This window comes from Balearica regulorum, chromosome 12 (genome assembly GCF_011004875.1).
Source record: "Balearica regulorum gibbericeps isolate bBalReg1 chromosome 12, bBalReg1.pri, whole genome shotgun sequence".
Classification (NCBI taxonomy): domain Eukaryota; kingdom Metazoa; phylum Chordata; class Aves; order Gruiformes; family Gruidae; genus Balearica; species Balearica regulorum.
In genome coordinates, this window is record NC_046195.1 from 4916519 (window position 1) to 4941615 (window position 25097).

Sequence of the window (25097 nt, forward strand, 5' to 3'; positions counted from 1 at the left end):
AGGTGGTTGGGGAATCCAGCTGTCTACTTAAACTGGCACCCTGGGGGGAGCTGGTGCCCTGTGCTGCCTAGTAAGCCACTGCCAAAAGTCTCCTCACCAGCTGGGGTTGTTGATTTGTGCAATAAGGCTCTTTTCACAGTAAAATTGCAACAGACACCACAATGAATCTGATTATCTCTACCTGGAGTACTAAAATGCATTTAGTCTGTGACAACTCAACATTAGTTACACTTAAGGTCACCCGAATTTAGAAGTTAGAAATGTTTACTCTAAAAATCCAGGTTTATGTTTGTGTTCTACATGAGGTCCAAACTGGATCTGTGCTTGAAAGCCTCCAAACTCGCAGGCCTTCTCAAAGGAGACAGGATGGGAACCATTCAGAATGTCATCACGAGCCTATAGGAGGTAAGCAAAAACATGTCAGGGACATCCAAAATAACTATTACGTCTCTGAAATTCCTTGAAACCTTGAACATGACCCAAGAATCCAGCAACACACTTCTCTGTCTGAATGTCTTTATTATTCCATTCTGGATGTGTTTATGACTAATAAAATAAACAAAGGGCTAGCTAGATTATTTTCTAGTGAATATCTGTGGCAACCACAATTGTAACAACTGTCATCAAAAAGAGGACTTGACACCCATTCCCTGCTGTACATGTATATAAAACACAACAGATCTATATACACTTGTGTGTGTGTACACACACAATACATATACAGATATGTGTGTGTATATACATACATGTAAAAGCTTTTATCTTACCACCTTGTAATAGCATGGAAAACGATCTACATAACTAGTAAGCAAAAACCAGTTTACTCTCAGAAATGGCAACAGAAAAATGCAAACAGCACTTTTCTTCCTTTTGTTTTAATGTAGTGGTCATAGAAGATGATGGATTTTATAGCTCTGGCAATAGAAGGCTCATCCTACCCATACACAGAACAATGACGACAAAGCAGGAGAACAGCTCAGTGTCATAGAGTCTCCTAAAAAACTTGAAAAATGTCATGCAATGTTACAAGCAATGTCATCTTTATCTTTTGTCTCAGTTTTAAAATGTAATTTAGAGCAATCCCACTTGAATCAGCAACAAGTATAACAACTGAACTTTCCATTAAGCTTTCAAAGATTTGTTGTGTTTTTGGTTTGTTTTTTGTTCGGTTTTTTTACTTTAGAAAACCACAACATTAATAAAAAAGTTTAAAAGTCTACTTTTTCAGACTGCATTACAGGAAACTACACTAGAGCCTGCAGTTAAATAGTATCTTCTGCATAGAAGTCCTAGCTTTGCTAAAGTAAGTATAGTACCTCTATCCGTTTGGGCAACGTGCCTAGGTGGACTCCAACCATGTTACATGATATGGTCCATTTTGAACAGGAAGCCTGCCTGGCCTATGTGCTGTCTGGGTTGAGGATTGGAAAGGGAACGCAGGAGCAGCTCTCTCACTGATCAGACAGAAAAGAGATGAGAAGCAGAAAGCTGTTTGCAAGACTGACCTGAGATTCCATGTTACAGAGAAAGCATCACCTATAGAAGATAATATGGAGAAGAACTAAAACCAACAACTTTAGAGACTAAATTAATTAATGTTAAGGAAATGAGGACAAGGATGTCAGTGGATTTTTGGTTGAGTGTCCATTACTGGGTTGAAAGTATTTGATTAAAAAGAATCAGCAAAGCCTTTGTACTACAACATGTTCTTGAAGGGACAGACAAAAAAGTAAAATCAAAGCACATCCAGAACTGGAATTCTAGAAGATTTCAGCAACAAAATTTTTCTAATTAACCTACACAGGTTTCTTCAGAGAAGACAGAACCCACATTTCTGGTCCACATACTGTACCTGAACATAAAGCAAATTAAGCTGAACAGGATCTCTTGAATCTACGTTCTGGTCTGAATAAAAAAACTTTCGTCTCAACAGTAGTGTTTCATTTTCATCGACTCCTTGTTCTCTAAAAGTTCGGCTGTGATCTAGCCAATTTACTGTAACAGAACCAGACATACACCTTGTTAAATATGCAGTGCTGCCAGTGTTAAAAGCTATTGTGAAAATCATGGGATAATTGGCATTTCTGCTGGGGGAGGAAACTCCACAAAAAACATCGCTTTCATTTCTGTTTCTAGTCGTCAGTGTTGACGATTGCTACAAATGAGAACTAAAGACAGCACTGCTGAGAAACAATAATTTACTACAGCATAAAACACCATTAATATTGTTGAAGAAACAACTATAGTAACATTTAATGCCAAATTTAGGTCTTTAAAGCTTCATTGTAAAATTACTTAAAAAATTGCCACATTTTACCCCTAAACCCAATTTTTCTGTTTAGTTTTATTATACCTGAACACAATTTTAAAAAATTTGCCTGCCAGTCACAGTTAATATTAGTGCCTTAATGTAAAACAGAATAAATGGTTCTCATGACTTTACACATATAACAAGTCGAATACTGTTTTAGTTCTTCGGCAAACTCCATTTACACTTTAAATTTATACCTTCAAAGACAAAACTACCTTTTGATGTCTTTCAGTAGGTATCAATATTTACATATCCAACTTTAATAAAGGGGTGAAAAATGGTCATTACAGAAATGACCCTTCACACTTAAGTTAGAACTCCCCTATCGAAAAAGTAAAACAACCCCAACACTTCAAAAGACCCACTAACTCTCACAGAGGCAACAACTTGTCAACTTACCTACTTTAAAAAATACTCAGTAGTAGATGACATTGTATATAAAAAGATGCAAAATACAGGTAGAGATCAACTGAGACACACTGAAGAATCTAAAAGTGCATTCCTGTATGGTTTTCTTGCACTGTACTGTGGAAATACATTAATCAAAGAATTATCCTGGAATGCACTACTCACAATCATCATCTGTATGAAGCTTTGCCTTCAATTTTTCCATTTTTCTTTCATCACGCAACAATGTCCTATCTTTCTTAAGTGTTCCTGTACTCTCCTCTTTCTTCTCTTCGATGCTTTCCTGGATTAAGGAATATTCCTCATAATTTGTTATTCCTGGAAATATAAATAAATCCAGTGTTTGTAACAATAAAAATCTAATATATTTTAGGATTGGTGAAATACTTTTCCAAATATTAGAACACCAATTGTTAATTGCAAGTAAACATCTTCCAGATGAAATGGTAAAATAGTGTATAGGGAAGGAGATCCCAAGAATAATCTACAACTTCCACATTCAAGACATCTCTCCAATATCCAGCCTTATCCTTCAAGTACATCATTCTATCATATGCTGCATTTGCCACTTTCAGAACTTTTTTTCGTTGTTGTTATCTACCAAGAGAAGCTGCCAGTTTAAAAACATGATGGAATTTAAAACAGCAGTAAACTCCAGAATGGAGATACACCATAGTAAATTTCCTTCCATGCATGTCTACAATTGCTTCCTGAGAACCGAGTAATTTCAGCTTGCCCACGATGTGTAGAAGAAATGTGGCAGAGCAGACTGAGGAATAGAAACCACTTGAAATATATGATTATTTTTTTTTTTTTTTAGTTTAAAACAACTCTTTCTATGAATTTTACATGAAACTGAATCAAAAAATCAGTTCACAACATTTAGCAATACATGCTAAGTTGCTCTTATTTGTTCTGCTTGTTTTTTCCCCACTGTTTGGTAAAGCATGTTTATGTTATACAGGAAAGATAATTAAATGCTCACCTACATGACCACATTCGTGAAAATAAGTCAAACTAATTTTTGAAGTAAATTAGAGCACATTAGAATCCAGCATAGAAACACTCAAAATTGAAATGGATGAATTTAAACTTAGCTTAATTCACTTTCCAAGTAAATTAATCTAAATCAAATTAAGGCCACTTTAATTCTAAATGAGAATTAAGCAAGGGTTTAAGATTATTTAAACTAATGCATGTTAGATGCATGTTTATAGTTAAATATGAATTAGTTTTCTAAAATGTCTCTATTTAGATAAACAGAAAGACAGACTATAACCAAGATGACACATTTTTGACCAGCTGCTCTGGATGGCTTCCATGTATCATTTCACAAATGATACGGTACTGTGATCAACTCTTAACTATTACAACCTAGAGCCCTAAGTTTATATATATATTTCAAGGTTAACCGTATTTATCTTTTATCCCATTGAAATTAAGTATAAATTTAGTTCTAATTACCACATAACAGGAAAACATATGTAAAAGGTAACATACAATAAAAAATTTATAAACTGTCAGATAACTTTGTGACTTCAACTTTGCTTGACTAACCTGATCTCCTTCTATGACAATGTGACCTGCTTAGCAGATGAGGGAAAGGCTGCGGATGTTGTCTACCTGGACTTTATTAAAGTGTTTGACATCATTTCCCACAGCATTCTCCTGGAGAAACTGGCTGCTCATGGCTTGGAGAGGTATATACTTCACTGGGTAAAAAACTGACTGGCTGGCTAGCCAGGCCCAGAGTCGTGGTGAATGGAGTTAAATCCAGTTGACTATCAGTCACAAGCGGTGCTCCCCAGGGCTCGGTATTGGGGCCAGTTTTCTTTAATAGCTTTATTAATGATCTGGATGAGGGGATTGAATGCACCCTCAGTTAAGTTTGCAGATGACACCAAGTTGGGTGGGAGTGTTGATCTGCTGGAGGGTAGGAAGGCTCTACAGAGGAATTTGGACAGGCTGGATTGATGGGCCAAGGCCAACTGTATGGAAGTTCACCAAGGCTCAGTGCTGGGTCCTGCACTTGGCTCACAACAACTCCAAGCAACACTACAGACCTGGGGAAGAATGGCAAGAAAGCTGACTGGCAAAAAAGGACCTGAGGGTGTTGGTTGAGAGCTGGCTGAATATGAGCTGGCCATGTGCCCAGTGGCCAACAGCATCCTGGCTTGTATCAGAAATAGTGTGGCCAGCAGGACTAGGGCAGCAATCGTCCCTCTGTATTCAGCACTGGTGATGCCACACCTCAAGTACTGTGTTCAGTTTCGGGCCCCTCGCTACAAGAAGGACATTGAGGTGCTGGAGCATGCCCAAAGAAGGGCAACAAAGCTGGTGAAGGGTCTAAAGAGCAAGTCTTATGAGGACCAGCTGAGGGAACTGGGGTTGCTTAGTCTGGAATAAAGGAGGCTCACGGGGAGACCTTATTGCTCTCTACAACTACCTGAAAGGAGATTGTAGCAAAGTGATTGCTGGTCTCATCTCCCAACTAACATGTTATAGGACAAGAGGAAATGGCCTTGAGTGCCAGGGGAGGTTTAGATCGCATATTAGGAAAAACTTTTTCACCAAAAGGTTTGCCAAGCATTGGAACAGGCTGCCCAGAGAACTGGTTGAGTCACCATCCCTGGAGGTATTTAAAACACACTTAGATGTAATGCTTAGGGACATGGTTTAATGCTAAATACTTTAAAATTAAGTCATAGCTAATTCTCTACTGACTTTCATAAAACCTTGTCAACAGAGTTCAAAAAAGCATTTGGTAAATGCTAACTGACAGCAAATTTAAGTAGTTAACATATGTGCCAATTTCTAGCTGGTAATACACTTAATATCTTAAAATCAAAATGCAAATATAGCAGAAAACTAAATTCTTAAGCATGTAGGTCCCAAAATCTTACCTATTCTGCTGCAAATGGTAACCAGCAATTCACCAACTGTTTTAGAATCATCCACCATGACTGTTTTCACTGAACCATCCAACATACGTATTTTCTGAGGTCTTTGTTTCTTTTTGTACTCCAATATATCCTAGGAAGTAAACAATACTGTTTCTAAAAGCTTTTGGAAGCTACTACAAGCCAACCCACTAACTTAGATGCCTGAACCAGGATTCCCTCCCCACACCCCAAGCTGGACTTTTCCTTTGTTATAGTATAGGCAAACTTATTCATGTAACAAACTTGAGAAGTGACTACTTCTAGTTCTGCCAATGTCACTTTTCAAGAACTTGTCCTAGCTAGCAAGACCAAAACCTAGACAGGGCAGGGTAGAACAAAGTTCCTTTGTGCTGCAAAGACTAGTTTACCATTTAAAAAGGATAGCAATGCCTTTTGGTTTTAAGCAAGCTGGTCATAATGTGAGAAAATATGACCTCATCATTTTTGGTATACAAGAAACCTATGCTATAATGCAAGGTCACGTGGAATAAAAAGCTTATTACGAAACTTATTTTCTATCTTTCTGTTAATCATTCTATGAAGACATTATTGGCCACAGTAGCTCACAGCCATAACCAGATGGAGGAAAAACTGAGGCACAGCAAGGAAGAGAAGTGGGCCAGTTTCAGGAACAGACTCAAGACCCTCCTACCCATCCAAATACTAAACATTCTTCTTGCTACTTGGGAAACGAGTTTTCTAAAAACATGTTCATGAAAGAAGCAACAGACTTGCACCATACCCCATTTCTCAGCATGTAATAATCCAGTGTTCTTCCAGCCTCCAGCCATATACCTTTTCGAGGATCTTCATCTGACAAGAACAATCCATAGTCAGAGGCTGTGGAACAGAAGAAACAGAAACTCACTGAAAAATATCAAACCTCAAGAAGCCAGCATGGTTTTACTCAAGATTATTCACCTTCAGGTTAAGCTTCCATTATACTTACCTTCCGTTCTTAATGAACTGGGATAGAAATTTTTTTCTGTGCCTCAGAAAATATTTAGCTTAACAGCAGATAGCAGAGTAGATCAGGCTTTATAGAAGACATAAACAAATGCTTCAGTAAGCAAGAACATGGCACATGTATTGTGCAATTTGTATTACATTTATAATTACTTCTCTTCAAGACAATCATTTTTAGATGGTTATTGGTCCTGCTTTGGAATTGACTAACCAAAACTACAAGCAGTTTGGGCCTAACCATAGTATACTTTTTCAAGCAGTAGCTCTATTTAAATTAAAAGAAAAAGTTTGTTTTCAACCCTTCACATATTGAGTTTATGCTTAACTTTGGAATCTTTTTGGTAGATGCTACAGGTTTAGGCATGCAAAAAAACACAAGGCTTCTGGAATTATATCCATAATAACAACCTCAGGGGAAAACTTACACCTATTCCAGGCTAAACACATCGGTTGATTCTTTCAGAATCACAAGTAAAAGATAAAACTTCCATTGACACAGAAGAACAAACCCAGGCTTAGGCTTCAAAAACTAAACTTCTGGTATACAAAATGAAGGACCATGACTATCACAGCTTAAGGCTCTCCCATATGCTTGAAAAATTGATAGAGAATACACTTCCCTATCAACAAACAGTGTAAACTATTGTTCATCAGCTGAGCCTGCTCTAACTACAGTTCTACAGTGTAAGCTAACAGCTTTTATCACACAAGCTGACCAGCTGCATGCACACAGCCTGTTAGAACAGCTCCGTGCAAGGACAGGACCTTGTTTACTTTCAGCCACTCTGATCAGAAAATCAGGTAAAAATAGCTACAATTTTTGGACATGTTTCATCTTTACACAATTTACATTTAACAGCATTTACATTGAACACATTGTTACTCACACAAGGACATAAAAGACCTTACACTCAATAAAAGTGCAACTGACTTACAGATACACAATTTCAAAGGAAGAATCCTTCCAAAAACAACTGTTCCTGCCGATCTTAATTAAACATTCCCCTGAAAAGCCAAGTGATCAGTATGTACAGAGATGTTTATGACACAAACTCAGTACAGAATCAGGTAAGTTTTAGAATTTGTGCCTATAAATAGATCATGACCTTTAGAAGCATAGCAAGTGCTTTGCACAGAGCACAATTTACAAAGGAAGCACAGATTGCTCTGATATTAACTTCTGGGGGATGCACCCTAGTAATAAAATAGTACAACTTGCATGTTAACCTTTGTGCCAACATGTAAGCTTGTTGGAGAAGTGAAACGTGCATGTTTGATGGTCATAATGCAGGACAATTACATGTTCTGTTGTGCAGGAACTAGTTGGATCAGTCTGTACTGCACTACTGTGAGTCTTCTGAACTAAATAGGCAAACACACACATTTTTAACAGCCACAAAGAAGGGGAAAGGGAATGTTAGTAATCTTATTTCTGTTCATCACTCAACTTCAAAGCTGTTTGAAGTTCATAATTGCACTGCAATCACATATAAAGGAAAAGCCCTACTGTATAATCTGAGGAGAGTTCCTAGGCTTTTCTATGATGTTCAGGGATATTTATTACTCAACTTCTGAATTCAACAGCTGTTCAAAAATCATTGCCTTGAGAGATCAGTATGGTAAAATGCACAGCTTGTATCTGAAAGTTGAATTTTTTCTATCCGAATTTTTTGACAACTTTTACTACATTTAATCCAGAACTTTTGTCCAAGTGAAGACGTATTTCACGGTCTGCATTGATCTAATTTGCTAAATAGGTACACAGACAGTTAAATTTGATTAACATGTAGCAGCATTGTGACTATGGTATGCACAGCATGGTGATGCTTTTACTTATTAACCACTTTCAAACATTTCCCCTTCGCATATTTTGGGGATGTCCAGCCATTCTTTTGTAATTTGTGTTGCCCCTTCCTTTGCTGAGGCACAAAAGTCTACCTAGATTTTCCTAGAAAGCATCACCACAAACATTGCTTTAAAAAGATGGTATCACAAAAATTGTTCTCCAAGCGGGGGTGGGGTGGGAGGGAATCATCGTTCAGACAAACAAGCCATTTAGTTAAGAAGTTAAATTTCCACAAAAATAAAAAAGCATCCTTTGTAGAAAAAACCTCTCTCAGGACAGAAGGAAAAAAAGAACGCAGTGACCTTCTGCCATTTAAAAATCTGTTTGCACTTTGTGCCTTTCACTCCAGAGCCTTATGATTTAAGTAAAAAAAAAACCCAAACTCTCCAACCTCAAAGATAAATAGAGGAACAGAACCATGTCAAAAAACCCACCTCCATAGGTTTATGTCTATTTTCAGTTCAGCCAATGAATTGACTAAGGAGAAATACAGGAACTCACCTTGCCCTGTTTGAGCCTCTGGCACACGTTCACGAATAACTCTACAGGCATCATACACTGCAGTGGATGGTTCAAACTGCATTGTCTTCACTACATTGCATTGGCGGACACAGATCTTCAAGGAAAGAGCCACCATACTGTCAAGTCACTTGCAAGTTTCTCCTAAAGTATCTGAAAAAAGCAGCAATGGCATTATTACTTAGTTTTCCATTTAATGCTTTAATATACTCAACTTTTCATTAAAAAAAGAAAATTAGTTCAGTAGAACCATATGTATTCAAATGCAGTTCTATATAAAAGTCTCACTAGCTAGAAACTAACCAACACACATTTTTCTTAGTATATTGGAAGTTTATTTTCCAAAAACTTGTGTATACATACTTAAAGGTTGATACTGCCTGAGGAATGTCAAAATGGTGCACAGGAAAACAATACACTTATGTGGTATATTGCCAACATATTTACTACTGACAGCAAATTATTTTTCTCTCACCATACCTGTTTATTAGACCATTTAGAATAGCAGGTAACGAACAGCTTAGAATACTACTTAAATTAAAGCAGGATTTTCTTAGCACATAACTTCTCCTTTCTGAAGATTCTAGAGTGTGCAACACTGTGTTGTGGGTTATTTCAAGTCTCCACGTAGATTGGCTAGATGTTTTTACCCCACTGTGCAGCTACCAAGAGCTTCAAGAACAAGCTATCTTTCATTTCAGTCCTATTTCAGAAACTTCACTGAATTTGACAGCATTTCTCTACAGAAACAGGAATCTACAGATGCTTTTTGTTTTGTTTCAATTTTGTAGATAGTCTGGGTTTTGTCTCAGGTGTCCTCCCTTGCTGTCATAACACTCCAAACCACTCTTCCATCATTAGACTTTCCACAGCGAACTCCAGGAACTCTTCAAAACTGAAGTCCTTTCTGCATAAATACACAATCTACTAGATTCCCTAAATCCTTTCTGCATAAATTCACGTATGTTTATTTTAACTAGAAGGACGTGAGATTCTATGGACTCCTGCCGGAGCAGGACAGATTCCAGCAGTTACACAAAAATTTAAACCTCAGTTGTGCATCTTTTTACAGCCCAGACACTCGGTACTATTTGGCAAATTCACTCTAAGGAATAGGAAGGAACTACCATTTACATTTCACCAATGCACTGAGCTCACCAATTACATATCTTCTCCAAGGCACAGGTGGCAGACAAATCATTTCTCTACCAGTAACATTTAGGAGCAGCTTTGGCTCCAAGATGTCATCCTTCCTCATATTTTTGTGGCAGCCCATCCATCTGCCTCTCAAAAGCAAATCATCCTACTTCAGATTTTTCAGTTCTTCCAAGACCACTCACTACCAGTCTGAAATACTAGATAGAAGACTATCTGACAAAGAAAACGGGGTGTGGGGAAAAAAACAAAGACACCCCCCCCCCCCAAACACCAAAAATGAGAAACATCAATGTACACACCTCAATGCTTTCCCAATCTATCAGTGTCTGATAACAAAATAATCTGTATTTTGAATCAATCATTCTACGCAGAGGTCTGATAAATAAATGAAGATCTCTCCCTAATACCAAATACTAGTTCCTAAAATCCATCCAAAAGGTCTTTACGTTTCAGAAGTAATCATTTAGTACAGCAGCAACACACAGTAAATGCAAGACAAAAAAATAAATCTCGGTAGTATTTCCATAGAACCCACCATAACTGGGTTCAGTTTAGTACTTGATCATTTATACATAAGCAAGCCTCAGACATTACAAAACCCAAAAATATCCCAAGAAAGCACAGATTGGAACAGTTTTTCACAATCCAGAATGGTCACAGGAAGAATAATTATGTTCACATGTGCTTATGTGCACTGTTTAAAAAAAAAAAAAAAAGGTGGCACACTAAACAGTTGGGAAAAAGACAGATTAGCTTAGAACACAGTCTGACCAAGTTGCTCAGAAAGCAGTGCTAACTCACAGATGACCTCTGAAACCTGGCTGTCAGCTTCCAGTGTGGTAAGGTGAGCCACAATTCCTGCTCCCCTCTCTGTCTGGTCACTGTGTTAGAGCAGGGCCATTATAATGCAACCCTCTGAACTGTTTCTCCCCTACTTTCTACTGCTCTTAAAAACAGGAAGTTATACAAAGTGACACTAGCAAACAGGTAAGCTCTAGAAAAAGTTTGCTCTCCTCTTTACTTTCTATTGCACCTGAAGGTAAGATTTGCAAGCCACATATATTACATCTTCAAACTTCTGATTATCTTGTCTATTAAAAGGCAAAATAGATACTGACATTTTCCTGTCAATTTCCCATAACAAGCTGCAGTCTTAACATTTTGGTATTGCCCTGGTTTCAGCTAGGATAGAGTTAATTTTCACCAGAAGCTGGGACAGGACACAGCCAAGACAGGTGACCCAAACTAGCCAAAGGGGTATTCCATACCCTATGGCTTCGTGCTCAGCATAAAAGGGTGCTAGTCGGGGAGCAGCAGCAGGGCAGCTCCAGGACTGTCAGATCATGCGGTTGTTGGGTGAGCAAATCGCACTGTGTATCACCCACTTTGTATATTCTAAGTACTTTTGTTGTTTTCTTCTTCCTTTGCTGTCCCAGTAAACTGTCCTTATCCCAACGCACGAGTTTTGCCTTTGTGTTCCGATTCTGGGCGGTGGGGAGGAGTAGTGAACGAGCTGCCGCCTAGTGCTCAGCTGCCGGCTGGGGCTGAACCACCACAGGTATGAAACAGGGAAACAGTTGCACAGAAAAAAAAAAAATATAAGCACATTCAACAATCATTTGAAAAAAATAACTTGAATAGAAGCAGTAAAAGATGTCTCCTCTCTTCTGCTAACATAAGGAGTAATACAGATGACAATCTGTGTTCTCTGACATTAAAGCAAAGTGTTGCACAGGCACGTTTTGCAGCACTTTTCTGAAAGACCGACCTGAACTACTTCTTTTAGGATAGAAAATAGGATCCACCTAAAACATCTTTGTGTGTAATGAAATTTACTGCTTTCTGGTATGGAATACTAGATAAGTGACAGAATAGTCATAAATTAGCAGATGAATGGAAAGTTTCATGCCATATAAATCCTGTATTACCAGCACTGACAGTAGTGGTTCTCATGTAAGTTATGGTGATGTAGTATTGTGCTTCCTATGTATAGCTGAATCTTTTTTTATTTCAGAAAATAACACAGCATGAAAATAGACATAGTTACTTGCAAACAGAAAAATCTACTTAATCTTTTAGTCAACCCTTTTATATGTGACAATCAAAAATTGATTTTAAAAAAGGTCACTAACTTACATCTAGGAACATTCAAACTCAGTCCAGTGCCTAATCTCCCTTATGAATAGAGAAAAAGGGACAAAGAAAAACCAAATAGCGAAGACCAACCATGAAACCTGAACTGGAAAAACAAAAAATAAATTAAAATATTCTGGTAAAATTATTGTGATTTTGCCATTTGTACTGTTGCTTTTACTAGCTTAGCATAAATTTAGAAAAGCAGAGCATTCAGATAAACTTGATCTCACCTGTGAGATCCAGAACAGTCAGAACATTGTGTCACACACTTGATAAATTTGAAAATAAGCAGAGGCCCCACTTCTTCAAATTTAGACAAAAAAAGTTCTTTTAAAATACATTAAGTAGTTTCTCAACTTCATAATATTTTCACTTTGTGATTGTGTACCAGAGAAACCATAAACATGTGTGTCAGAAGGAACCTCAAGAGGCAGCCTAGTTCCTTGCACTGCAAAATGATGCATCCCTATGCCATCCCTGCCAGACGCTCATTTAATCTTTTTTGACAAAGTTCCATTGAAATAGAGTCCACAACATCCTCAGGGAAGCTGCTCCACTTTATTTTTCTTTTTACAACTTCTATATTTTGAGTGGTTCCCCTCAAGTCTTCAACCTAGGTCTTCCACTCTGCAAAAGAACCTTTTTTTCCTGCCCTACATAAACAGACATGGCAAATTGATCCCTGTCACCTTTAACACAATTTTACAAGTTGGGAACCTGTTACTGTGTCCTCCCAATGCCCCTCCTTTTTTTCCAAGAGTCAAATTCAACTCCTTAAAGAAGGAAGGACTTTAATACGTCAGTGGTCTGGTCTCCTTCAACTCAGTGCTCTTGGTTTCAGAGATACCAAAAGGATGCTTTATTCATAAAAGGAGCTTATGAAAAGAGCCCATGAGTTATCAGCTTCCTCCAACACTGTGTTCTCAAACTTCAGAGAAAGGTTTTCATCTGCCTTCTCGGTATTACCCTCAGGCTCTAAACCTCCCCATGTGGCTTTTGGTAATAAGCAGGACAGGCATTTTCCATCTCCTGGGTAACAGCCAAAATAAGACAGCTGTTTTTTCTCAAAAGAACTAGGAACCCACTTAAGTAAAAGGGCTGATATCACAGAGGAAAAACAAGGGAAAAATATCTTCCATGTTCCCTTTATCTTCTCTACATTAACTCACACGACATTTAAGTATTTCTCTGTGCAGGTAATGGACTCTTTCTGCTCCCCAGTATCACTCACCCTCTGGAACAGCTGACCAAAAGTCAAAAGGTTCCTGGAAATTAAGAGGATTTTGGGAAGAATGGTTTTCCTTGCACTAATTCTGTGAGTAACAAAGTAGAAAACTTCTAAATCAGACTGTGACTGATCTGTGCTTACAAGACTGGAGCCTGAAGTAATAAATTATGTATTTGACAGGTTTTGGAGACGTAGCAGCAGCTCTGAGCTCTTAAAAAAACCCCAGAGATCATCGGTGAGAAAACCCAGTACCTGCAGGTATGCATTAGAGTATATACATCAAGGCCTCAAGTTGAATCACCATAGTGCCCAGATTCTGGGAAATCCCAACAAAAGATTATAACCAAAAGATTTGGTTGAATCAAAATGAGCAGGCCTCCACATGCCCACAGAGATACCTTGCAAACAAAACAAAATATGCAAAAATATTTCAAACATATAAAACCAAAGATATTATCAAGTGCTGAAAAGACAGACATAAAAATGAGGCAATATTAAGGTTCTTTAGAGCAAAGTAACTTCAAGCTGGAGGAATGCCTGTCATTCCACCTGCAGTTCAGCAATGGCATAACCACAGCAGCAACCAGCTCCCGAAGTTAACAGTCACTCTCACAGCTCCCAATGTTTGTTTGCATAATCACTTTCTCAACAATTTCTGACACTTTTTTTTGTGTGTGTGTTGGCCATTGCATTTTTGAAGAATCTTTGTCTTATTTTTTGACAGAATTAGGTTATGGAGTGATCATACACAGAACATCCAAGTCAATACTCTGGCAGAGGAGCAGGAACAATGTGTAGTAAAGCATGTCCACTGTCCCAGCTACGTCAACTGCTGCCTCTGGTCACTGTACCTCTGGAGGATAAAGTTTGCAGCAGATACCTGCACTTCCATTTGCACAGCTATCCTTCAGTTCTCAGCTGAAGTTACAGTAGCCTTCGCAAAAGTTCCCTGCATAGACACATACTTACAACAGCTAGAGCTAGAACATTGTTACTGTTAAATTGCAATAGGTGTGGGCTTAGAAGCAGAAACACACTCAATGAGCAGTTCAACTATTTTTCTTCAACAATTTCTTGTCATTAGAAGAAATTTTCTGAAATTCTAGGGATTAATATTTACAAAACTAAACATCCACCTCTGGTCAAGTAGGTATTTTCAGTGAAACAGTATTAACATTAAATAAAAAACCCCATTCTTTGCTGAAATAGTTATAAATATTTATAGATCTGAACATTCTATTTTCTTGACATGAAATAAATGTGTAAAATGCTTTTCTATTAATTGCTTAACACAAAATAATGCAGAAAACAAGGGTAACTATGGACAGCAAGTCACAAACTTTGATTTATATAAACCAAAAAACTTAAATTTGTTTGAGAAATGTCCCCAAAGTGACAGGAAGAAAGTCGATATCGAAGCACACCCACTCTTAATTTCCACTGGAAGTTCATTTAAAATTGCTTTTCCTCCTCATGTCATTTTAGAGGAGCAAAACAGAATTATCAAACACCTAGCAAGACTCCCAGAGTAACATACTCATTTCCTCATATACTACTGCACCTCTTCCTTCGTCAGTCCTAGCAATTTCTACACGCTACCACAGTAAGAAGCAAATAGCTTTTACATAGATTTACTCTCCAACTTCCTTCTTCCATATAGCTTGGCTGTCTCCTGTTGAGGGATTTCAATATAACTACATAGCCAGCAGGAAATCTACTTTTCAGATAAATATTCCAGAGTGATTCATGGTCCTGTGCTCTGTTCACCTGAAGCACAGCATTCTGTACCACATGGCACAGTCAACCTAGCTAACATTTGAATTGAGGCAATACCAATACACTACAGCTGTTGGAGTAACTATACTATAGTGTAAAATCGGTAAATAATAAAACCAGAAAACAGCATCTGTAACTTCAAGTAAACCGGTGAAAATTAACCCCACAGTTCAGTAATGTCAAACCAGTGGTGTAACAGGATTAACGAGTACCCAACTGTACATATGTATAAATGCTGCGTGGTTACAGGTGCTCTTTACTTAGACCCCGAGTGCAAACCCCCTACTGCAACTATAAACTACAGGAAACCCAACCAGTGGGACAAGAAATGTATTTTTTCCAGGTTCCCCCCGCCCCAGGTGCTCTATATCTCCCCTCCCAATAGATGACTAGTACCAATAGTACCTTCCTCCTCCTAAAATTCTTCCTGAAAGCAGAAAAAGCATCGAGTATCGACAGACCCAGACAAATGCTTAGGTCCTTTTGGATTAAATGGAATAGTTTGTATGAAAGCTACTAAAAAGCAGTTTTAAAAAATACACTAATTCTAGCTACCATATTACGTCCATCCATGGCTAACAAATCTGGATGACCAGATCTGATGTTTTATAACACTTAGTGTAGCCGCTAGCTCAGTCTGCCCACCAATTAATGGAGCAATACAGCATCAAAAAAAAAGTACGAATTTCCTAGAAATGTCAGTTACAGCTACTTGCAGTACGAGGGAGCACTGAAATATTCTAAATAAGTGGCTTTTAACAGTGATGAAGTTGGTGGATTTTAAAAAAAAAAAAAAAAAAAACCAACTCATGATGGCACACCAAAGGTTTCCCAAATTACTTTCATCACAGTAATAGATGTGCACTGCTGACGTACCTTTACTAATTTGTGCTACTCCATGGCCAAAGTATTTTCTGTAAACAATAAAGTGAAACAGGTATCTATAATCCCTTTTATCCATAATTTCTTCCTTCTTTGTACAGTACGCATGCTTTCTTCTTAGCTTATGCACAAAAAACTAATGGGAAGGGTTCAGGGCCCTAAAAAGCGGCCTGTCTGGTCATTCTCAAGCAAATTTAAGGAAAAAACTCTACACAATTTCTGTCCTGGGAAAAAATATTTCTAGAACAAAGGAAGTTTTAATGTATCAAAATTTGCTTGGACAGATTTTTATTCCAGTCACTCCAGAACTCAAAGTCAGCCTGCTCTATCTGTTCCATGCTTCAGAAAGGTACCTCACTGGGTTTCATTCAGGAGTATATTTGTCCAGGAGGTACCTCACCAGGCATTGCAAAGCAGAGTAGTAGTGACTCAAGCTGTAAGCTTCTGCTCTAGTGAGAAAATTCTCAGTCTTTCTGACCATGAGAATAATCTACAGGAAACCAAATGGCACTACTAAGGAATCTGAGGATCCTTTGGTTGTTGGTAAACTTCTCTGCTGCTCCAACAAATGGTTTTCCCAACTATCTCCTTAAAAAGCCTTCTATAACAGTATTTAATAATGAGTTGTCTGACGTTTGTTAAGTTGTGTTAAAAGCATTAAGACCCATACTAATCAAGTTCATATAGGCTTTCTAATTAGGGCAAGTCTGATTCTTGTCAGGCTCAAAGTGAGTGCTGAATTAGTGAGGGATCCAACTCTGCACTACTTAAAAAGTTTACGAGTCAAATCAATACTATGCATGTGAGCCTCACTAACGTCCAGAGTGTGTCTCTGTTCCACATCATCTTGCTTAGATTAACTAGAATAATAAAACAACAGTTACAGAAATTCCACAAAAGATTCCTGAAGAAACTAAATCCTACCCAAAAAGCCAGGCCTCCCAGACTGGGAAGGTGGCTCATCAGCTGCTATAAAAAGAGAGAGAGACTAAGGCAAGAGGGAGCAGAGTTATCTTGAGAAGCATTTTACAAGGACTTTCAAGAGACATATAACCCACAGTAAAAAGCTGTGTCTCCAAATATCAACGAGGACAAAAGTTTGCATCACATAATTCCAGCAGGAGTCAACTATCATCATGCTAAAAGAATACAATAAAATAGCAGAATAATGGCTTACCAGATGCACGGGAGAAATGAGATTTAGAGTGTAGATCAATTAGTCTGACCTCCCTGATCATTCACATGCCCACCTGGCTTAACTCGCACCATTCCTACCCTAATGTCTGTGGTGTCTGACAGCCAAGGGGGCCACAACATTATCTATTTTGAACTACGCTGCTAAACAGAGAATGCAAAATCTCAGCTTCATATTATCTTTGCCCTTGTGAATCACATGAAGTTCAACAAGGCCAAGTACAAGGTCCTGCACAGGAGACAGGGCAATCCCAAGCACAACTCCAGGCTGGGTGGAAAATAGATTGAGAACAGCCCTGAGGAGAAGGACTTGGGGGTATTGATTGATGAGAAGCTCAACATGAGCCGGCAGTGCATGCTTGAAGCCCAGAAAGCCAACCGTGTCCTGGGCTGGATCAAAAGAAGAGTGTGACCAGCAGGTCGAGGGAGGTGACTCTGCCCCTCTACTCTGCTCTTGTGAGACCCCACCTGGAGTACTGTGTCCAGCTCTGGGGCCTCCAACATAAGGAGGAGATGAAGCTGCTGGAGCAAGTCCAGAGGAGAGCCACAAAGATGATCAGAGAGCCGGAGCACCTCTCCCATGAAGACTAGCTGAGTTAGGGTTGTTCAGCCTGCAGAAGAGAAGGCTCCAGGCAGACCTTATAGCAGCCTTCCAGTACCAAAGGGGGCCTACAGGAAAGATGGAGAGGGATTGTTTACAAGGGTATGGAATGATAATAGGACAAGGGGTAATGGCATTAAGCTGAAGGATTTACATTGGATACTACGAAGAAATTCTTCCCTGTGAGGGTGGTGAGGCCCTGGCACAGGTTGCCCAGAGAAACTGTGGATGCCCCCTCCCTGGAAGTGTTCAAGGCCAGGTTAGATGGGGCTGTGGGCAACCTAGTCTAGTGGAGGGTGTCCCTGCCCATGGCAGGGGGGTTGCAAATAGATGATCTTTGAGGTCCCTTCCAACCCAAACTATTCTATGGTTCTATGATTCTTTCTTTGCCTTCCATTTCACACTCTTGTCAATACAGTGTTTGAAGTACCACACAATCCAAAAATATCTGCATTTCTAATCTAGGCAAATGTGGAACAGCTAACACTGACACTGTCAAATATGGACTATGCCCACACAGTTAAAGAAACATTGCCACTGCCAATGCTATGGTTAAAAGCCAAGCTCTGCTATGATTTAGTAGAGGTCTGTCTCCCTGGAGATATTTCTTAACTGGTTCATTCAGGCTTGAGCAAACACAAATCTAGGTCATGAGACTGTCACAGTCTAAAAGCCAAGATGTATATATGCTAGTACAGGCAAAGCTATATATTTTTATACTATATTAACTTCACAAGAAAATCCAGCGGGATGAACGCTCTCTATTCTTTCTGGTACTTCAGTCACCTACCTGCTGGCACAGTGCACCAGCAAAATAGGACACACTACATTTTCTGTTCTTCATAACGGCTGAATATCTAATTCTACTTAAACATACCAAATACTTGTTTAGTAGGCTGGTGCCTGGTAAGACCTCCTTAAGCAAATGGCACTAAAAAAATACAAACCCAATTGTACCAATAGCTGCATATGATATTTCCAAAATTATGAATGGAAGTGGAAGCATCATCCTTCAAAATCAAGGATAATTGAACCACAAGGCAGGTGAGTGGGCAAATGATTGCATAGACACCGAGGGTAACAATACACATTTTACTACAAACTCAATGGCACCTAAACTAGTTCGTCTTTGCTGCTGTTGGTATCTGATGTGCTTATCATATAAAAGGCCCCACAGCTGCTTTCCAAGGAAGATTGCCCTCTCTTTAGTGCTTCATTGCTACCAATTTGTAACTCATTTATACCACAATGCTCTCAAAGGTGCTTAAGGGGTGCTATTAATACGCTTTCTTCAAACACCAGGCTGATTCCCCACCAGAACATTATATATGAGCTGAACGATCATCTGTGTGTTTTATGCCTGAGACATATGTCCCTAGGTCATAGCAAGGCCTTCATCATCAACTCCTTGACAGACAAGACACTGAAGATGTCATCATGGTCAGCTGCTTTGCCATTCCACTGAGAACAGCGTAGAGAGGTGCTTCAGGGATAACTGTCACTAATGCGCAAATATCACACTTGTAAACACTGGACTGGAAGTTGTGCCCTCTAAGTTTACTTCACTCTTTAATTAGCTCAAAGATGAGGATGAGCTATAAATCAATAGATTAAGAGTTGATGTTCTAAATGGGCAAGGAGTACAAAGACATCAGCTTAGGGGAGTCCAAAAGCAGCCTGACAACCTCAAGCACCGCATGCTGTCTAGGGTGGCTAGTCAGAACTCTTAAAGTTTGAACAAACAAGCAAAAAGTATAATCCTTCCTTCCATTAGTTATAATACAAGGAAATTAACACTGTACAGCAGAAAACATTGTTTATTCTCTGTTTGCAAATGTGCACAGACAATTAAAATGCAAGACCTCTTACATGCTCTCCTGCCCCAAGAAAAGCCCTACTCAAGCCCAATACCTGTATACACACACAACACACCCTGATAAGCAAGTTTACATTTAAAACCTTCATGAATCTCAGGAAAAATTCACAGTGTTTCTGTAGCATGCAATTCTGAAACTTAAAACCAAACCACTTGAAAAAACAGTAAACTGAAGGTGAACTAGGGCAAGATTTGAAAGGCTACTGTGAAAGTAGGCTTTAATCATTAATAAGCATTAATCATGCCATTTTCAGTTCACACATTATAGCTGTACAGAGACAGCGTCTATTTTGCTAAGAACCCAGCAAGAAGGTAGCCTCAAGCAGAATTATGTAAGAGACCAAAATATTTGAGTCTAAGAGCTGTTTATAGGACAGTCAGCTTATCAACAATTCAACTAGAGTTTGCTTTTTAAGTCAAAAGGCATATTTGCAAACTAGCTTGCTTGAATGTATCTTCAAAAGGAAGTATAAATTACAAGAGACTATAGGAGAAACATCATTGGTCCAGACAGAGCTGAAACAGCTTTTAGATAACAGAAGCAAAGAGCTTGACTGGAACTCGTTTTAACATACAAGTCATTAGCCTCTGGAATAGAAGCCTCCAATACGGCAGTCAAAGACTAAAGACTGAAGAGGCCTTCCAGGCTTTTGCTCTTATTTTCCAAGAACACTGCAGGAGAAAGCTGAAAACAGGGAACACGAGTTTCCACAGAAATCAGAAGTGACTCAACGTTCTTTTGCTAGGTTCCTCTCCAAATGAAATGCTTCTGTTGTAGAGATGAGCCCTTTTAAAAAGAGTCCTTGGGAACATGGTAATAAAGAGGATCACAGTTTATAGGAGTATAATTAAAACAGTATCTGAGATATATAAGACATTTTTGTTTGGTGGGGGTTGTTTTGTTTTGGGTTTGTTCGGGTTTTAGGTTTGGGTTTTTTTTGGTGGTGGTGGGTTGCTTTATTTTTTTTAAACCAAAGAGAACTGCTTGTAAGGTTAATCTAGGTCCACCACAAGAGCTGCAACTTGCTTACAGTGGGATATATACAATTTCAAATACATTTTCTGATTTCTGGTAATTTAAGAGCACATAGGTAAATTATAGGATAAGAAGGATAAATGAAGATTAAAAATAGCTCATTTTCTATGGAAGAGTTAAGCTGATACAAAACTGATTTTCCAAAGCAGCAGATTTGAGTATTTGAAGCATTTCACCCACAGATTCTAAATCACACTAACAACAGTAATATGTTGAACTATCAAGTGGACTGTTAAATCCAGGCTTGTGCAGTTCTGTGCATTCACACTGTTTAACTGCTGAAATGCTATAGTGTTTTGAAGGACAATTTTTAAGCTCTTATGTCTAGGTTTACAACCTTTGAGCACTCTCACATCAATACTTTTTTTCATTTAATTATTTCAAAGCTGACGAAGTTCTGAACTATGCCCGCCATTCTTGATAACTGCCCCAAAGTAAGATGTAATAACCACTCAGAGGTGTTAATTTCATCATTAAGTGACACAGCTAGGATATGACCTCTTGGGCTCACCTACTATGGTCTAAATATTACTCTGCATTTCCTTGTGTATTTTTTAAGTGACATCCGTAGGCAGACTTTAGAACACGTTACGAGTTTTGTGCAGTAATACACTCTGCTCATTCAAGAGAAAAATCAAAGAATCTTTCTTCAGGTACAAAACCAGTATGGCTAAGTTCCAGGTCAAAGCATCATGGTAAATCACATAAGGATTTTTTCTGTTGCTTTCCTCCCACCCTCCCGAACATCACCTGATGCCACCCTGGAACTTTTTGATCATTTTCTTTAATGAGAACAGTAGTCAATGGTTACTTCATACATACACCACTCAACTACCTCCCTTAGGGAACATGAAAACAACTAATGGTCTGTTTGAGTTTCTCACAAGCTTTATAAACAATCATCTTCATTAAGGAAGGTGAACTAGTGAATAAAATAAAATCCACTTAACTACTGAAACCACTGAAATAAATCTATATTCATCATTTTGATCAGCATCATCATCCAGAATTAGATGGGGTAGACAAGTCTTCAGAAACAGCTTTGCTACAGAAAACAAGAAAGTGAGGCTCAAATAAAATTATTTGTGACTGTCCTATGCTGGGGTTATGTGGAACAGTTCTCTGCTCTTCTTGATCTCATCTGAAATGGTGGACTTCACAAGCACTGAAATTGCTTTCAGTAGGTTTTGATCCATTTATCCCAACGATCAGTTAATACAATCTTTTAAAACAGTTCACTAAAATAGGAAGTGAGGCAGGAAAAAAAAGTAAACATTTATAAAGTGTTATTTGAAGGAACACAACTGTAGTCTAGCAAGTTAGCATTCCACCTGTTTAAGTAAGCCCAAAACAACTGGAAGGAGAACTACACAGAACTGGTAGTCTTGCTGACAACCAAACCATCATCTCCACAATGAACTTCACCTGCTCATCCAGAATCTTCATAAACTGAAGATGAAGGCAAAGGGATTCCTGACTTAGAACACAATTATTCATTGCAGGCCCATTCGGAAAGCAGGATGCTTAGCAAAGAGCTCAATCATTTAGTGAAAATTTAGGTTGACAGCTTAGAGACTGTCATTTATATTAAGCAAAGCATGGCAAAGCAGGTCCCAGTGAGAAAGTTATAGCTTACCTGAAGAGTAGCTATCTCAAATTTTCTCTGTTCAAGTACACAGAGTACACTAAAACTCATTCTGTGTTAAAACAGTCATATACAGAAAGATGAAGTGCACTTTAAAACTGTATGGTTCAATATAAATCCAAGTGCTTAAGCTACCATTTTTATTTAAACCTTCACTATCTACTGAGCTTGTCAGGAATACAAGTGATAGCAAAATCACTGTCACAGGAAACATTCATTTCCACAATGTCTTTTGTCTTAAGACAGTGATTTAAAAAAAAAATCAAATAAAAAAGGTAGCTAATGCTGCATATCCCCCCCACAGCAATCAGACTAAATCAGGTTTCAAAATAACAAGCACACGAAAGAAAGAAGAGGAAATCAAACAATCCATATTGAGTCAAACAGTTTGACAATTGTTTTTTGTCATTAACATCACATATATTCACCGTAGTGAACACTTTAGCACACTTTTCCTTCCGCCTAATAATACGTATTGAAGAAATCAAAACAAAGCCAATCACTACTTGTATCTAAATTATAATTAATTCAGTTACATTGCTACCTCTGAAATACTCTGATCTCGATCCCATCTACTGTAGTATTATCCAGACAATTTTTGCTCACAAGCAATCATGATTTGGAATCAATACGAGATTAACACAATTTCTGTATAAATGATCATTCTTTCTCAATTTTCATGTCATGAAGACAAGAAGATTTACAGAAAAATAGTAAAAATCAACAAAAAAATTTGCATATCAGCATAGACAGCAATACTAATCCAATACAGATCCCTCACTAGAAAGGTGGTCACAGAAGTGCAATAATGTCATCCATATCCTGGCAAACACTGGGGAAGTACATGCTACTGTTTACACACAGTCTGACTCAAATGATGCATTCATAAAACATGTCAAATCAAAAAACAGCAGATCATGCAATCTCCTTCCAATGTGTTTAAATAGCTACTAAAAAGCGCTCTTCCTATTGTTCTAATCTCCATCACCTACTTGGTATTTACTATGAATGCAGTTACCACAGTTTACAAAATCTAGAATACCAATGGATTTGCAGATGGTATTGCAGCAAGTGTGAATGAGCTTAGCACACGTTCCTTTCATTTACTGATGCTAGTAACTGAGCGGAGGAGGAAGAAGGGAAGGAAAAAACCAGGGTGTCTGAATACTTAAGCAGTTCATGCCATCTCAAAGGCTGAATGCTAGCTGTAATGCTTTTTTCAAACATCAGGCTTCTCTGTGCTTTTTGATTACTACTTTTTTTTTTTTTTTTTTACATCAGAACACTTGTTTAAACAGAAGAAACAAATGGGGAATAGCTAGTTCAAAGAACTTAGAATAAAACATGCAGAGAGGTAAAAAGGGAAAAAAAAAAAAAGCCTAGAAAAGGAACAAGACCTATAGCAATAGACCACAGAAAGCTCAGTTACTACCAGAATCACCGATGCTAATGAAAACGGAAAAGCTGAGCAAGGACAATGCACTTGAACCTGTCAAATCAACATTTCTGACACAGCCACAAGACAGGAGAACACAGAGAGTGAGACATAAGAAAAGTAACATACATTAGAATGAATGCTTTAAAGCAAGCACCACAGCATTCATTTCACCCCGGCTTTAAGAGCACTACATACCCCCAAGGTAAAAAAGCCACAACTATTGGATAAGGAAGGAAATTACAGGTTGGTGTAATCCTTATGCAAATTTCTGAACATGTTTAAGCTTGAGAAAAACCTAAATCTCCGAAGAGACCAGAATCAAATCCCAAAGCAGGTGCTATTCCTACAACAGAGACAGAAAGGAAGAGATCATAAAACACTGCTGAACTTTTATCAGGGTGTAACACTGTGGGCAAACATTACACATCAATTAGATTATACTAACCTTAGCACACTGCCAACTGTGTGCTAATCCAAGGTTAAACCTCCTCCTACATCAATCTGCTCAGAAAGAGAGTCTGATAGCGATCTTACAGAAAACCTCAAAGTCAGCTAGGCAGACTCCAAGCAGTTAAGCCTCAATTCAGATATTCCATTATTTTTCTTAGCAAAGCTTATTTCAAGATGTACCTAAACCACTGGATGATTCCTGTGTCTCGTAACTTTTAGGTCTCATAAACGTCTTAATGTCTTACACCAAGCAGGAATACACTACGTGTATGTGCTATATATGGAAGAACACACTCCATACCTACATACATAGACGTATATTTGTATGTATTAACAGATATATACGGACACACACACTTTCACATACACAACTGAAAAGAGAGGATCTTAGGCTAGTATTTGTGACATAGGTATAAATTCATAACAAAAACAACACAATGCATTGAAATCCCACTACCACTGTCATGCACTATTCAGAAGAGGATTACCAAGTGCATTCTCCACAGAAACCACCCTTCCAGAAAACTCAGTTTCTTAAGTCAGAATAAAATGACCTACCAGGACTTCCTCCACCTCAACTGATGGTGAACATCATTGATGGAGAATGCAATTTAGTGGGGAAATTCATAGATCAAACAGGATCACAGAGGAATCAACACCATCTTGGACCACTACATATCACTCC

The 25097-nt window shown here is 38.3% G+C and overlaps 1 protein-coding gene across 9 annotated transcripts in view; it reads right to left on the reverse strand.

The window, feature by feature from the left end:
* The window catches only part of TLN2 (talin 2), a 253175-nt gene that overhangs the window by 113110 nt on the left and 114968 nt on the right, over positions 1 to 25097 (reverse strand). For all 9 annotated transcript variants that reach the window (XM_075765049.1, XM_075765047.1, XM_075765051.1 and 6 more), the window contains 6 exons: positions 8975 to 9145; positions 6404 to 6501; positions 5623 to 5752; positions 2885 to 3037; positions 1853 to 1995; positions 269 to 396 (listed from right to left, as the gene is read on the reverse strand). In XM_075765049.1, the coding sequence (XP_075621164.1) occupies positions 269 to 396; positions 1853 to 1995; positions 2885 to 3037; positions 5623 to 5752; positions 6404 to 6501; positions 8975 to 9110 (788 nt within the window). In that variant the 5' untranslated portion in view covers positions 9111 to 9145. The remainder of the gene's footprint in view (positions 1 to 268; positions 397 to 1852; positions 1996 to 2884; positions 3038 to 5622; positions 5753 to 6403; positions 6502 to 8974; positions 9146 to 25097) is intronic.